Source organism: Nilaparvata lugens, chromosome 2 (genome assembly GCF_014356525.2).
Source record: "Nilaparvata lugens isolate BPH chromosome 2, ASM1435652v1, whole genome shotgun sequence".
NCBI lineage: Eukaryota > Metazoa > Arthropoda > Insecta > Hemiptera > Delphacidae > Nilaparvata > Nilaparvata lugens.
This window is the reverse complement of record NC_052505.1, coordinates 23941032-23957984: the sequence shown is the minus strand read 5'-3', so window position 1 is coordinate 23957984 and position 16953 is coordinate 23941032. Positions and strand designations below refer to the sequence as shown.

Here is a 16953-nt window from a genome sequence, read left to right as displayed (position 1 = left end):
ATTGAGCCTATTGTATCGTAACTTGATACTTGATAGAAGTATTTATTTTTGTCACATCTCAATACAATTTCTACAGAAAGGAGACCTACATGGAATACGTTCATATAATATAGTATCACATAAAAAAATATATAAGTTATTAGTTTTATGAAAAAATTCCATTCCCCATCAACAAACTATTAGAATTAATTATTAAAAATTTTCAATCTTTTGGAATCTCCATTACTTTTGAATGTATTCTATAGAAATATATCGATAAATTGAACTGACCGAAGTGAATCTTTTGAAATCTCCATTACTTTTGAATGTATTCTATAAAAATATATCGATAAATTGAACTGACCGAAGTGCCGCAGAGCACAGCGTTAGAAGTTGTCTTGCACCAGAAATCAGGTCCTTTCTCGCAACCCGCCGCCATGACATGAGTGTGGATGCCGCTCTCGTGATAAGGACGGCAAATGTTCTTCGCTCGATAGCAGACGATTGGGCCCAGTGGAATCTCTTGTAGAATAGTTTCCATTTGAGGAGCCAGTTGCATTACCACATCTTTGCACTGTCAAACACAAAAAAATTAATTTCAATATTATTACTGAACCGAAACTGAAAATGTCATTTTATAACAGTAGAGTTCAGATATTTACACTGTTTGCTAAGGTGCCATGATACATTAGCAATATTAAAGATTTAATAATAATAATATTGTAACATAAAAAACACAATAAACAATATTGCTAGTAGTGCATGTTGGAATATCATGTTCGGAATGAGAATTGGGAATTTAGGAAAATTAGAAAATACAAAATATGATATTGTGTTTTCATTTTGTAATCCTTTGGATATCCTTTATATTTCATAAAATATATAAAGGTTTAACGTGTGAGCTGAATAATCATAATGGATTAAAATTGATTGGAAAATGCAATTAGGGGCTCATGATTAGAATGAAATAGAATAATGGGAGGGGGTCCATAAATCCTTGAAAATGAGTACGGTAATTAAAGTGTCAAGAATATTATGGATCATGTCATTGACGACATTTTATCATCAAGATGTTCAATCGTTTAAAGTGAACTCTAGGAGGTTCTACTAAGACGTCTTTTGATGATGTCATGACGTCCTATAAGCCCTGAAATATGTTACTGTATACGTTTAAAATGGGAGAAAACGATGGTGAGAAATGAGTGAACCTACAGTTTTAGGTGGGTTACAAACTGCCGAGAAGTGATTCTGAAGTTTAACACTCGGTTTTTAATGGAATTAAAAATCTTGGGCTACTAATTTGTCATGGATAATAGACATTTTCATAATAGAAGTATATAAGAGCTGATTAATCAATTATACACTATTTGAATCAAAACTACTAAATTAGTTAATTGGGATAGAAATGTCCAGTTTATATGTAGTATTAAGTTTTTATGTACCTACCATGAACCTGCTAGAAAACTATGGCAAGCTGCATGAGAGAACGAGCATAACCCGTTTTTCTCAAGTTAAAATACTCTGGAATAGTTACCGGAGAATGCATTTTCGGTGGAAGCTGGTCACAAAAGTCGATCAGTTCTCCATTCAACGATGATCTCACGATTGGATCTTCGGATATCGCTTGCAGAGAACCAAGCAAAGCCTCACAGGCGAGGCACCTTGTACGGTAAGAAACTGAAAATTAAGTACCGTAATATTAATTTATCATTACGGTATTGAAAGTTATTAATTTATCTAGATAGAACAAATTGACATATTTTTTGAAGTAAACTTTTTGTGAACAAAATTTTGTTGACAGCTCTGGTGTGAACGAGGCTTTAGAGTATCATATAATAAACAGCATTATCATACAACTTTATTCTCGATTTGTTTAATTGTTTTTTCATTAAATTGAACAAAAATTATTCTAATCAGTAACGTTTTGAACCGTAGCTGAAATATCCTAATGAATTTAAACCACAAATTTGTTTTGATTGGCAATGGTTTAAATTCAATTTTCTTATATTAGAATAATAATAACATCAAATGACCTGGCTGGCTCAGGTCTGGTGTCAGAGTTTTCAGGTCGCACCTGATGAATTTCAGTGTTTGACATGATCTATAGACTGTTTTTAGGCATCCGGGACCGACGGATTTAACGTGTTCATCCAAAGCACGGGAGTGGCCCAAGTAAAATAATTTTGATATCTTCCCCGGGTCGGAATGTGAACCCAGGCCTTTGGATTATAAAGCCAGTATCTCGACTACGGACAATACGCTTATATTTTTTATATTCATTTACACTCAATATTTGATGAATCAGTTATGACTTTCAGGCAAGGCATATTGAACAACATGAAACTGGATGAGGAACATAATTATTTTGTGATACCGGTAGGTAAAAATATTATTTAGACAAAACGTTATAATAGGATTAATTATGTTTTTGGTGAATATTTGATTATATTTACACTTTAGAGAAAATAAAGTATTAAAATATCTAGTTGTGAAATTTAATAACTTACCAGTAGGCCTACACGGCTACTCCCAGTATAGTGGTTGTATTTCAAAAAGATCACCCTTCAGGTTATTAATCATGCAAACGAGTAGCCTACTTGTGATTTTTGGAGCTAACAACAAACAACAATCAGTATTATGCACATGCAGTTGGTTCTCAAATGCACAAAATTTCGTACCACCAGTTCAATTGTCTGTAGAAAAATGCTTACAAGTATAGCACTTACGTATTACTTTACTTAGGTGGTACCATAACGCAAAATAATTACTTCTTCAATAAAGCAAAATAGTTCATTCTTAAATGAAATACTTCTTCTAAAATTGAGAAAGCGGAGTGACGATTTAAAATTACTGTTGTCAGTCGAAAAATTGTTCTTCAAGAAAATAATTTCCTTTTAGCTGTTTTCTGGGTTGTTAGCTACAGATGCATTTTTCAGTGTACCTATGTGCAATAAAATTTGGATTTTAATTAAATATCTATCAAGTATACTGTATAATTACCATTTTGTAAAATTTCAATATCATATTTATTTTCAACTGTCGATTTATCATATATAAAAAAGTAAGCTAAGAACTAAAGCTGAATAAAACTGATAATTGGGATTTTCGTTTGATAATAATAATTATTGATTGAAATGCAATTTCCAATTTATTTCCATCTGAATAAAACATTTCAAGTTGAACTTATTTTAATAATCTACGCAGTTACAGCAGCTAATTACAGTAATTATGTTACTATAGTTACAGTAATTACCTATATTACTATAAATATTTGGGTAATATAGTTACTGTATACGCAGTTATCTAGGCAATTGAAATTCCAGAAGGTATTGAGTTCATATATTTACAATGAAATACAACAAATTGTCGTAGTTTACTTACCGCCTGAAGCTATACTATTACTTATATTTTCCGATCCGTGCACGTTTCCTCAAGTTATAGTCAAGTTACTTCTCTGCTAAAAGTGATGTGTTTCATGAAAATTCACTCACATTAGATTTTCTAAAGTGGAATTCACTTCCAACTGTTAGCATTCCTAAAAACAACTCAAACAATGCTGACAGATTGTAGGGAATCTCCCTATAGCATCACTCAGGTGCAACAACTATAAGAGATTCCGTACTGCTTCAGCATATGCGTTCAACACACACTTGAAAATATGCACCAAACCAAGCTCTTCTCTATTGGAATAAATGAGTACCAACAAATAGTGAGATTCGCGTTTAAAGTCAGTGGACTTTAAAGGAGAGCATGAATGTCACGTTTCCTCTTCTCCCGCCTTCTATAGAAGATACGAGAATCATAATCGACTTCTCATAGTTGTGATCAAAGTCATCCCAGTAAATATAATTTACACGAGTTCTAATTGGACTATTCCCACACAGCCCGGCCGAATAAGTATGAATAATACCATTGCAACTTATTGGAGTTATATTTTCACTGTTCACTGTCGTGAACTACCGGACGAATCCAGCTCAAGGCTGTTTAGACCAAACGAGCATAGAGTAAGAGCACGAATTCTGGAGTATGAAACACAGAAAACCCCCGACATAAAAGAAACATGATAAATTGTGTTTACAAAAGTATATGAATCGTTCTCATGGCATTAGAGCGTCTAAACTTGCCTTATCCAGATTTTTATTAATCTTAGTTGAGAACAAGCATATATGCTCATTTGGTCTGGCCCCAGACTAACGTATCTTACAGTAGGTAACCTTATTGTATTATGAAATACCTAGCTTGTCATGAGACAGGTATCTGGCACAAATATTGAAATTGAACTACGATTAGATAGATTATAAATATCTTTATTATTTACATAAAAATCAAAGTACGCTTCTAACCTCTCTTTTTATTTTTACACTACATGTTTCGGACTTTCAAGTCATTTCCGAGTGTGTATGTATTTTCATTTCCAAGTGTATGTCTTTTATTAACATATCTAAATGTGTTAATTCACACTATAAAATACTTTAAAGCTCGAAAAATATTGTGTAAAAATGAAAAGTTAAAATGGGTTCTTTAAATTTTGATGTACATACAAGTAGCCCTAAACAAGAAAATAAACTCATCATTATTATATGAAGATCGTGAATAATACCCAGTAGATTAATAAGAACAATATGTATCCAACAACAGTAGAAGAGTATAACAACAGTATAAGAACAACAGTATCCTTTTTTATTTGAAATATTACAACAACAATGGTCGAAGCTAGTTGTTATAATATTTTAAATAAAAAAGGGTACTACAAGATTAGTCCAGTCACTATATACATTGGTGCATGCAATTTACATTGTAGTTCTGATTTTTTAATATATTATTTGGGTACATAAGAGAAGTCCAGAACCAATTTCTTCAAGCAAAATTTCCTTCTGCTAGATACAGGGTGGCCCAAAAACCTCGTATATTCGGCTCCTTTTCCAGTTTTCAGCTATTTCTGCCAAATCTCGTAATCGGACAGAAAATTACCTCTCACCTTTTTTTAGATTATAAAATTCTGAATAAAATGAGATCATTCGAAACTCTCTATCTCCAATACAGTACTGAGTTATGATTTTTCAAAAATGAGTGAAATTAGAAGAAAAAATCAATTTTGATGCGAAATATCAATGTGAGGACAATGTAGTTGGTAATGATGGTTGAAAATTAGGTGTTTTTCACAATACAAGGAGCATTGTTGTCAGGTGTACCTGGAAATCTATATGAGATACCTGATCTCAGATTGTAGAGCACAAAAATACGCCCAGAGGGATTTTGAATTATACATCTAAATGGTAACAATCGGAAGATATTGTTGATCAAAAACTGAAATTCATCAAAATTGATTTTTTCTTAAAATTTCTCTCAATTTTGGGAAATTGTAACTCAGTGCTAATTGAAGATAGAGAGTTCCGAATAATGTCATTTTATTATAAATTTCATTATCTAAAAAAAAGAAAGCTAATTTTTCTGTCCTGTTGCAGCAGGATTTGGCGGAAATAGCTAAAACCTGGAAAATGAACAGAAAATTCGAGGTTTTTAGGCCACTCTATATCTAGCAGAAGAAAATTTGGCATGAATAAAAAATTGGTTCTGGACTTCTCTTATGTATCCAAAAATATATTAAAAAATCAGAACTACAATATAAATTGCAAGCACACCCCCTTTTTATGTCTATATTGACTGGACTAGTTTTCATAGTGTTCTTATTAATTTGTAAAAAGTAACCCATTCAAGTGATGTGTTTTTACCCAGTTGATGTGTATAATTATTGTTGAACAAGTACGAGAACATAAGATATCCTATTCAAATACTATTACATTTCTTGTTTCTTGTTGTTTTTCATGTAAATAATTTTATCAATATCAATAACTTCTTTTCAGTACGTAGCAGAGTACTTGAAGTACAGTTACTTTGGTAATAGTATTTAGAGAATTATCATCATTCAAATTACTCAAGAGAAAATGGTTGACGAAATAGAATATGGGAAGTCAACTAGGCAACACAAACTACTCTTATAAGCAGGATGAGAGTACAATACTAAATATGAGACTACTTTCAAAGTAGAGGATAGAAAATAATTTGTTTTTTGAAGAATAAATGCGGAAGAAATTAGTATAAAACACCAACAGCCAGGATTAAACCAACTTGATAAGCAAACGTGCAAATTTACCGATATAATGATTACAACAGTAACACTAAAGTAGTAATTACATTTTTTTCCAGAATCTACAGTGTTCGGAAAGTCACGAGCCTCAAAGTATTCAATTTCCATGATTAAAGTGAACAATGACTTTCCGAACTTTCTTTATATCATGGTGGGTATAAAAATTGACAAGATTTTTTATGAGAAGCGAGCATAACACTTTTGATGTGCGCCGATTCTTACAGCAACAACTCAAAAAAGAAGATAAGATATTCACCCAACAGGAATGGTCAAAAATAAAATACCTGATTGTCTTTTAATTAAAAACTTTATTTCTCATTATTACAACCTAACACATACACATTCAATTCAGTCATCTAGAAATCGACCATCTTTCAAAAATATCACACCATATTAATTAATATGTATCTATCATTCTCAGTATAAGATAACTTTATAGTCAATACAAGATGACAAGAAAATGCACAATGTAGGTTTGGAAAACATGTCACAGTGCAAATAGATTGTAGACTTACGAAGAAAAATGAAAAGTGAGAAACTTTCATCTATCTTAACATCTTGAATGAAATGATTGATTCGTCTACTCTTATGAAAGTTATATAATAAACAAAATATGTATGTAATAAACACAACGAATAATATTGTTTTGCCTACTTCAGTGGATATCCTGAACAAAATATTCATGAGATAAAACCAAGAATAAGATTTATTTGTCTACTTTTGTAGATATCATTAACAAAATAGCATCTAGATAATAAAAAGAAAATCAATACGTCTACTTGTATGGATATCATTTATACTTATATTTACATACAAATATTACACCTTAGTAACAATAAACAATAATAATTTTATTTTTTTAATCACATTTCCAATAATTTTACAATGCATATCAAAATGTTAAAATTGCTTCTGAAAAACAGCTATCAATAGAAATTATAGTCGAAAATAAAGAGCTAGTTATTTAGGCATGAGCGCAAGTTATTTAGTAACTCGGATGTAGGGGGTGTTGTGGATGAAGCTGTTTCGGGATTTGATACCAGTGGCCACGAGGACAATGACTGCGATGACTCCGACGGCACCCAGGCACGAGTACACGATCTTCGCCGATGTTTCGTCGAAGCTGGCGTCACGTTTCATCTCCTCGGACTTCACTTCGACTACTTCTGAAACAATAATCGATAAATACTGATACATTATTATTATCAAACATAATCGATAAATACATTATCAACATCATCATCACCACTTCACGAATTAGGTTTATCACACCTGTTACTATACCTATATTTTCCTCGGTCTACCTATACCAATCTCTTCTACAAAATGTTATATTACTGTATCCTATAGCAGAATTTAACATCATGCATAGAGCAAATTTCATAATAATCGTAATTATTATTAGAAGCTAAAATTAGCTTCATGGGGTAGCCACAAAATTAAAAAAAGATCTAAATAATAAATCCTTAATACTTATCTATATACTATAATAAAGGAAAGAAGCTAGCTTATACACGTACGGGATAGGAAACTCACGAATGACGCATCATCACGTCTAAACTACTGAACTGATTAACTTGAAATTTTGCATATAGATTCTTAATTCACCGATGATGGTTATAGGCCTATTTTCAATTCTTCAAGATTTCATTACGTCGTTTTAAATTAAATCCTTGCGGAGCACGGGTTACCTGCTGGTATGATATAAATGGTGTAATTTATGTTGATTTCTCTATTTGTATACATGTCAATATGTGATGTGAGAAGAATTTTAATAAAGAAAGGACGAAAGATTTCTGGATGCTGGTCCCAAAAATAAAATCATTGCCATAATATGAATTTACTCACAATCATTATGCAAAGAAATCAATCTTATATTATAGAAGATTAACATTAATTAATATACTATAGCCATTAGTAAATGTTTCATGTTTTAACTATTTCAGAGTAACACTACAGATTTACTTTAAACTGTCAAATTGGTTGAATGGAAAGCATAGCATGGATGATATTTATAAGGAATTCTGACAGTGAATGAACTCCTTTTGTTCATAGACTTCTGATAGCCTAATCAATGAAACTCTGAAACAATTAAACTCACATGGAATGAGTTTTTTAAGACTCTAGAAAACCCTAAAATCTGAATGTAACTAAATTCAATTTTATTAATTAAAAAAAAACATTTACACACAAAATATCTGAATTTATGATGCTCACATAGGTTTCTAGCTTTTAATTACGACCTGGCTGGCTCAGGACTACAGTCAAATCAATTTCAGGGCCTCTGACATGACTTAACGACTGAATTTAGGCAGCCGGGAACGACGGATTTACGTATCCATCAGAAGCACGTGAGTGGCTCGGGAAAAATATCTTGTCAACACAATTTCAAACGCGGGGCTTCTGGTTTACTAAGCCAGCGTCTAAACCACTCGACTACGGCCACTCTTACCCATGATAATTAGAACCGTATTATAAATTTCTTGAGTAGACCAATAGAATGAAAATAATTAAAAATATACGTTTCTTATCAATTGTTCAAACTAGGTAATTACACGTAAAAAATGTAGAAGAATAATTTCTTCAAAACTGATTTTCTAAATAGCTAACTAGTTGGAATGAATGAGTTGAACGAAAGTTGTCAATTCAAAGTATGAAGAAAGCTACTTCGCTTGTAGAAGTTGACATTTTCTGTTCATACCATGTAAACGAATCCTATCATCCAAAATTATTGCCAAATCTATATTACAATAAAGAAAAGAACTGACTTATACACGTACAAATCTTACATTAAAATTCTTTATTTACCGAGGATGGTTATAGGCCTATTTTTGATTCTTCAAGATTTCAAGTTTCATTATGTCAAGTTTCCAGTTTGCAAAGTTTTCAATTAGACCTATTTTTGATTCTTCAAGATTTCAAGTTTCATTATGTCAAGTTTCCAGTTTGCAAAGTTTTCAATTAGACCCTTGTGAAGCAAGATTTTCTGTTTTATCAGATTTATTAACAAAGATCAATCAACAACAAAAAAATCCATTAATTCAAATAACATTGATTTGAAAAAAAAAACTAAAAATTGCTCTAGCACTACTCAAACTACTGAATACACACACGAGAGTGTAGCCTATTCTATCAATAATAATTATAAATAGAACCCACCTATATAGCTTTAGCGAGTAGTGTTGAGAGCTGAATTGCAAACAGCTTTATTGAGTGTCTTGCTAAATCTGCCATTCTATCGCCAGCTCTTCGCTCAAAGCACAAATTTAGCAAGAGAAATAACCAACAAACAACACTCAATGTGATTGAAATTGAAGCAGGGTGAGAGTTAACCCATCATTATTTCAAAATAATACCATTACAAGAATCTTCAATTCAATAATCTACCATTCAGTAGTCTACCGGTTCATGCACTCACCTAGTAAATCAATCATTAAAGAAGCATTTTAAAATGTTATACCCATATTGGAATGTCAAATAGTAAAGTCTCGATATAAAAGCAAAGGACAAATGCTCCCACATTGATGAACCGTGGCTTCAAAAGCCACATTTCATTTTAAACACCAGCTTCATCTTTGATGGAATTAGGAGTGCCTCAAATATTTTTTCCTACAGTTACGTTGAAAAGTGGCCATTGCTGCACTGATTACAGAACGCAAAGAATCTCTTTTCCGCTCTAGTGCGGGAAAATTTTTTCTGCACTCCAGATTTGCAACATGGCAACGCAAAATACTTAGTAGGTTATATGGAGCAACAGTGCAGCAAAATCAAAATGAAGTTGGTAACAGTGACTGCTGTGGCTGCTATAGTGAGCAGAGGTGCAACGAAGCACAACGCGCTAATTATTACATTATATATTATAACCAAGGACAACGAGGACTTTAGGATTTTAGGATTAAGGTTTTTAACAATAATAAAATTACACAGAAAAACATTTGATGGATTTCAGGCAATTTTACCCATAATTACCCACTTTTCATATTCAATGGTAACTGTAGGAAAAACTTAATGTGAAATACGTGCGCAAAGTTCCTCTGCTGCACTCAACAAACCATTCCGCCCTCGCCTACGGCTCGGGCGTAAACGTTTCTTTCGGTGCAGCAAACTGTCACTTTGCGCACTAGTTGCACAAATAACTATTTGTCGTCGAGAAAGACTACTGACCATGTTTTAGCTTCACCACTATTTCACATACGAGTCAGCTAATTTGGAAGCCATTTGTAAAACATCACAGCCTCATTCTCTTTCAAGAATGGGTTTGCTCCTAATCAAGTTCTATAGTTTATTCTTTTATTGTAATGATGGATTGGATTTTAAAGGGATTTTTAATAGAAATTGTAATACTTTAGTCCCAGATTTGAATCTTTTTGCGACTTTCAGCATTTTTTCTGACTGTATTTTAAACTAAAATCTTCCCGCTCTAGCTTATCTGTTTGCCCAACTTTCTGTCGATACTGAAAGAACTGCTATATTATATTCAATGATCTGTAAGACCATCTGTAACGGAATTTATTATGTAAATGTTGTCAATGAATAAAAATTGATTTGATTTGCTGGACATAATTCAGGGGAAAATATCCCTTCAAGCTGGATTTCCACATATCAATATCAGTGTCCTGTGCAATTAAATTATCATTTCCATAGTTTCTAATGGGACTAATATTTGATCGGCTGAGCTGATTGGGAATAGTACCATAGAGAAACAATAGCGTAAGTAGATATCCCATAGTATATGGCGTTTATGTCGCAACGTTTACTGTTATCCCAAGCCGATAGTCCACGTAGTTATTTCCCGTGAAGCTGGTAGTCTCTCATATTGTGCCGTTCATACACTCTTACCCCAACAAAACAGTAAAAATCTACAATAATCGGCTTGAGATAACAGTAAAAGTTGCGACATAAACGACCTATACCATGGCATATCTACTTACGCTATTGTTTCTCTATGATGGTACCTACCATTAGAACTCACGCGAATCATATTTTAGTTGTAACGGACACTGATACTGATATGTGGAAATCCAGTGGATAACTAACTACTATTGCCTACAACAAGCTAATATCTAGCTACAATGGATGCAACAATTACACAGAATATCAATCTACAATTCATGCCTCTTCTTACTCCCTTTTAAAACTATCAGGTATAGTGTGAGATTGACTTGTCAGTATTTCTCAACATGAATGCTTGTCATTGGTGGCAGTCTACTTACCCTCAACGACGGTGTCGTTCTTGCAGAGTCCGATCTTGGTGCAGATCTGCTTGGGTTCGAGGCTGTCGGCCAGCAGGTCGAAGATCAGGTCGGCGTACTGGTTGATGAACTGGTTGCACTGATTCACGACTGTGTGTGGCATGTGGCTGCACGCCGTGTGGATTGCGTGCTTGATCTCGTCCTGTAAACCACAACATTTAATTTAATTAATTTCTCATTACATAACATAATTGTCCGGGAATATTCCCATTTGATAGTTGAATTTCAAGTTTATTAGTTCATTCATCTTACATTAATGATAATTGAAAACAAAAACAAGCAAACAAATTATTTATACAGTTAAACCTCCGCATAACAAATTCAACTATCCTGAGAAAACAATCGCTTACAAGAGTAATAATTGAAAACAAAGACGAGCAAAACGTTCAAATGATTTAAAATTTATACTGGAATTAAAAATTAAACCAAGCTAAAAGTTCAACAGATTTTAAATACATTGTTACAGGGCAATATTGGTAGGATTTTGAATGGCATCAAAAAGATTTTATTATCAAAAAACAATTTTAATTATTTGAGTTATGTGAAAGACTAAATTTATAAAGCTCTTAAGGAACTAAAAAAATCAAGGTCTATGGTTTCTAAAGACCTTGTAAGAAACCATTTACTAAGAAACATTAATCTCAAAGTTCAACAAAAATAGAAGAAAGTTCAAAGCCATCTGTAAGTATTTGAGTGGGTGAAGACCATGTTACACTACACGCATCCGGACATTTTGTATTTATGCTCACTGCAATTTTCTGTCCAATTGTGTCGCATTCGACCTAGTGTGACATCACCCCAATGCAGATGACACAAACCATGAGAATAAACCATGGTCATAAATGAATAAACCATACTCATACTGCATGAGCATGAAGTATAATTTTTTCAGTAAAAATATACATAATAGATTGTTCATTTCGAGGTGACCCTGAAAAACATTGGATAGAATACAATCCAGGGATCAGCTGCATTTATGGGATCATGAACACATCAATGTATATTGAAAAAAATATGGTGTGGCGCACTCACACAACTTTCCTTGCCGTTATGAAAATTGATCACCTGACGACGCTAGTGTTCCCTCGCATCTCAAGTCTACTATTCAAATATTTGAGTCAGCTGGTGACAGGACTATAACGCTGGAGACACACGAGGTCTGCTATCTCTTCATAGTGAATGATTCAATAGAATCAACAGTTGCCAACAGTTTGTAATTGAATAATGACATTTCCTGGAATTTCGAGATTATTTTCAAATTTATGTGAAAATGTTACTGAACATTACTTGTAGAGATTTTCATGCTCAATCTTTTTCACTTAAAATTTTCTGTTCAAATTGTATCTGAAGCCTGATAATTGGGTACCTAAAATCAAACTTTGCAAAGATGGGGCGGAGCACCTTGAATTTTTACAGATATGGGACTTGCGGCAGTTTATAGAGCTTATCAATGACTATTTTAGGTATAAATTTGATCAAAATCGTTGGAGCCGTTTTCGAGAAAATAGCAAAAAACCCTGTTTTCGACATCATTTTCGCCATTTTAGCCGCCATCTTGAATTGCATTTGGTCGAAATTGTTCGTGTCGGATCCTTATAGGGGAAGGACCTTAAGTTCCAAATTTCAAGTCATTCCGTTAATAATTGGGAGATGAGATATCGTGTACACAGACGCACATACACTCACACAAACACACACACACACACACACACACACACAGACCAATACTCAAAAACCACTTTTTTGGACTCAGGGGACCTTGAAACATATAGAAATTTAGAAATTGTGGTACCTTAATTTTTTTCGGAAAGCAATACTTTCCTTACCTATGGTAATAGGGCAAGGAAAGTAATATCTGGAATAGAAATTGAATAGGATAGTACCATAGCCACCTCTAATACAAGGCCCTGGCCTACGATAATGCAACGTCGCAGTGTAGGCCTAGTATCTGATACATGATTGGTGAAACAGATTTTGAAAATTACCAGCTGATCTTTTTCACCAATCATGTATTAGATAATAGGCCTACACTGCGACGTTGCAATATCGTAGGCCGGGGACTTGTATTAGAGGTGGCTATGATAGTACATGACCGAAAAAAGTTTTTGAACAGGTCACTCCCGTGTTATCAGATGGACACTTTACTGTCGGTCTCAGCTGAAGTTTGACAGTCGTAAGGCCCACTGACGGCTTAAATGATATTATATACAGGAGAGGTGGAACTTCCGTCAGCAACCAATGAAAGCCATATGAATAATAACAATAAAGGATAGTACATTGACATACCTCAGTTTTCTTATCCTTCAGTTCGTTGTCAATTCTCTGCAAGACGAATTCACACAGGACACACTTTTGTTTGTTGTCGCCAACTGTAACATCATCATGTACCTCGTTCGTCTCTGCAAAAAGATTATATGAAATTGAAATATGTATTTATCAACGCCATTATTTGGATAAGCAGAGCATACTGCTTCTAAACTAACAAAAAATCATATACAAAAACAATTTGAAATCATTCTGACTAGATCTAACTGCCGCTAAAACATAATTTTTGTTTTTGTTTAATCGGATCTTATGCAGGGTTGCAGAGTCGTCACATAAAATTAAAAACAGGCAGTCAATTCATTTACGAAGTCATAATTCAACTTTTCGTTGCACAGACGTCAAAGTAAACTATAGCTCACATAGAACTAAAAACGCCCGATATGTTTCTGTTGCACAGTCGTCAGAAGAAGCTTATTTATGTCTTAAAACGCTAAAAACGGTCAGTTAAGTTATGGGCCCGATGTCGGGCTGTTAGATCCACTATCTACTCCCGCGAAATGCATTTTATAGCTCATGATAGCTACATGATAGATTGTTTTGAAACTTGTTTACGAAAAACTATCTTTATATAAGTAAATTATCTTTACCGAGTATAGCTTACTAATAAGTATGATAAGTATTTACTAACAAGTAAATATTTATAAGTATTTATTTTCTAACGAGTATTTTGGCTACCCACAACTCATATTATTGTAGCCTCATTACTTGTGGGGGCTCAACCAATATAATAGAATTGTGATATAATTCTAATTAAATTATAACCTACATGATCATTGAAAACCAATGATTATAATAATATTATCAACTTATGTTGGATGAAATGAATGACGATTTTTTAAATAATTTATTGACAATGCGGTAAGTTAGAATTTTCCGTGTTTCTTCACTTTAAAAGTTGTTTATAACCTCCAAATCGCTAAATAAATATGGTGAGAAATCTCGCCAAATGCCAAGAGTCGCCATGTTGTTTATCACTTTTATGTGACGTCTTTTAGGTCTGTTCACAGTGATGTCTATTGAAACTTTCCTCAATGCCAAAACATTGGTTGAATAGAAGCACGTACGGAAAAAAGTGAATAGAGCTGCAGTGTGACTTATGCGTGATGCTAATTCGAGATATAGCTAAATGGGCTTCGGCAAACGACTGTGCAATGACCAACCATTTATGTCAGTGATTTTAATCTATGTCTCACATAGCTGTTAGATTTTATGCAACGACTCTGTAACCGGGCATAAAACTGTCAGATTGGTTGAATTTGACCAATCTGACAGTCTAAATGCCGGTTGCACAAAAACCGGTTAAATTTCAAACGTGATTAATTCCACAAGAACCAATCAGAGAAGCTGTCTTTTTGGTAATGCGGATTATATATACAGTTAGTTATTCACTTTAGTTACTAGCTGATTTTCATCTAATGGTTGATATTTATAAATCGCAATAAGGAAAGAATTAATAATTGATAAATTAATGAAAATGTCGATGGAAAAGGATAAACATGTACTCAGATTAATCGAAATGTACCCTTTTTTCTTCTTGAAACTCACCAATATTCATAGAATCAAAATCAGGAATATATCGATAGATTAATCATAATTAGTCGGAATCAGAAATTACTTTGTAGAAGCGAAATAAGGAATCATCAATATATTGATACATCGATATATTGATATTGATGAGAAAGTCGATGAGAAGTGATAAACATCAATATAATAAGAAAACTTACCGATATTCACAGGTGTAGTCTTTTCAACAGTTTCCGGCTTCTTGGTGGCAACAGTTTCAGTTTCCGGCTTTTTGGTAGCAACAGTTTCAGTTTCCGGCTTTTTGGTAGCAACAGTTTCAGTTGCAGGCTTTTTGGTAGCAACAGTTTCAGTTGCAGGCTTGTTGGTCGCGTGGGGATCGAAGGTGACAACATCGGTTGACATCACCTCGGCGCTGCACATCTTGAGGTAGGCGCACACCTCCTTCTCGTTGAAGTCGGCCATCACTGCGTTCACGATGTCCTCGGTGAATGTGTTCACGAAGCGCTCGCAGTCCTTCCGCATCTCGGCGCCCAGGTGCGAGCACAAGTTGTCCAGGCCGTGTTTGATGCTTTCCTGCAACATCAATCAATCAGTCAAATCTATAAATCAATTCAATTCAAAAAGTTATTTATTTCATAAGTCGTACAAGCAATTACAGAGGTAGCCTACATCATAAAATAAGAATACACTTTACAATACACTTTCAGCACCACAGAAATGACAGCAGATATACAAATATATATTAAAAAATATTCACTCTAGCAGAGGCATTACTGCCTGTGTGCGAGAATGAGTCTAAGGCAGGAATAGGCATATATATTTCGCAGTACTTGCATAGATCGGTTAAGCTTGTTGACATTTCAATAATAGTGACGCTAAACCCCCCCCCCCCTAAGAAAGAAACTACATTTCTCCCCCCTATCCCTATGCCACCCCCTAGAAACTCAAGAAACCCCTTCCAGCCCCCCCAATAAGTGACGTTCCCCCCACCCAAACCCAACAAACAGACGAAGCACAAAGGCGTGAAAACGCCAAAACCCACACATACACACACACACACCTCAAAAAAAAAGAATCAGGAGATTCAGAAAAATAGCCAGTATAATGATTAAAATTTGTAATAGTCACCGGTGATAGAATGTGTGAAGTCTTTTGATTTTATTAGTTTTTTATCTCATTTGAATTCAGCCCTAGAATCTAAACTCTGAAGTAATCAATCTTTCACAACTCTCGCCTCTACCGATACCCCGAATCCACCTTTTAATTGCTATTTTGAATGCAGATATTTTATAGTTAATGAAGTCTGTTACAGCTATAGGTAAGCTTTTTAACAGAACATGGGCTATGTAGTATGAATTAGTAGTGAAGATGGTTTTATTTACCCTTGGCATCTGGATATTGTTATGTATTACTCTCCTTGTTGTATAATTATGAGTGATAGTATTAAATATGTCAGAATAGTTTTTGAATATGTATGTTGCCAAAGTACTAATGTATAATTGCCTGACATCAAGCACCTCCATCTCCGCGAAAACCGCTTCAGTCGAGTAGTCTCAATCGATGAGTCATTCAATCTACGTAGTTTGGCTCAATTTGTATTTTTCCAACAAATTAAATATCTCTTACTTTAGAGGAATCATTGCTAACAGATCTTGTGGATCAAATATAAGAAACGGTAGTGATATATTTCATTGTGAATCGATCACTAAGAAATATAATTATTAC

At 33.8% G+C, this 16953-nt stretch overlaps 1 protein-coding gene across 1 annotated transcript in view; it reads right to left on the bottom strand.

The window, feature by feature from the left end:
* LOC111050092 overlaps positions 1 to 16953 on the bottom strand; it is a gene marked incomplete at its 5' end in the record, with an annotated part of 42302 nt that overhangs the window by 1319 nt on the left and 24030 nt on the right. Inside the window, 5 exons of the mRNA XM_039420021.1 lie at positions 344 to 553; positions 1514 to 1656; positions 11341 to 11521; positions 13666 to 13778; positions 15429 to 15801. Coding sequence (XP_039275955.1) covers positions 344 to 553; positions 1514 to 1656; positions 11341 to 11521; positions 13666 to 13778; positions 15429 to 15801 — 1020 coding nt within the window. The remainder of the gene's footprint in view (positions 1 to 343; positions 554 to 1513; positions 1657 to 11340; positions 11522 to 13665; positions 13779 to 15428; positions 15802 to 16953) is intronic.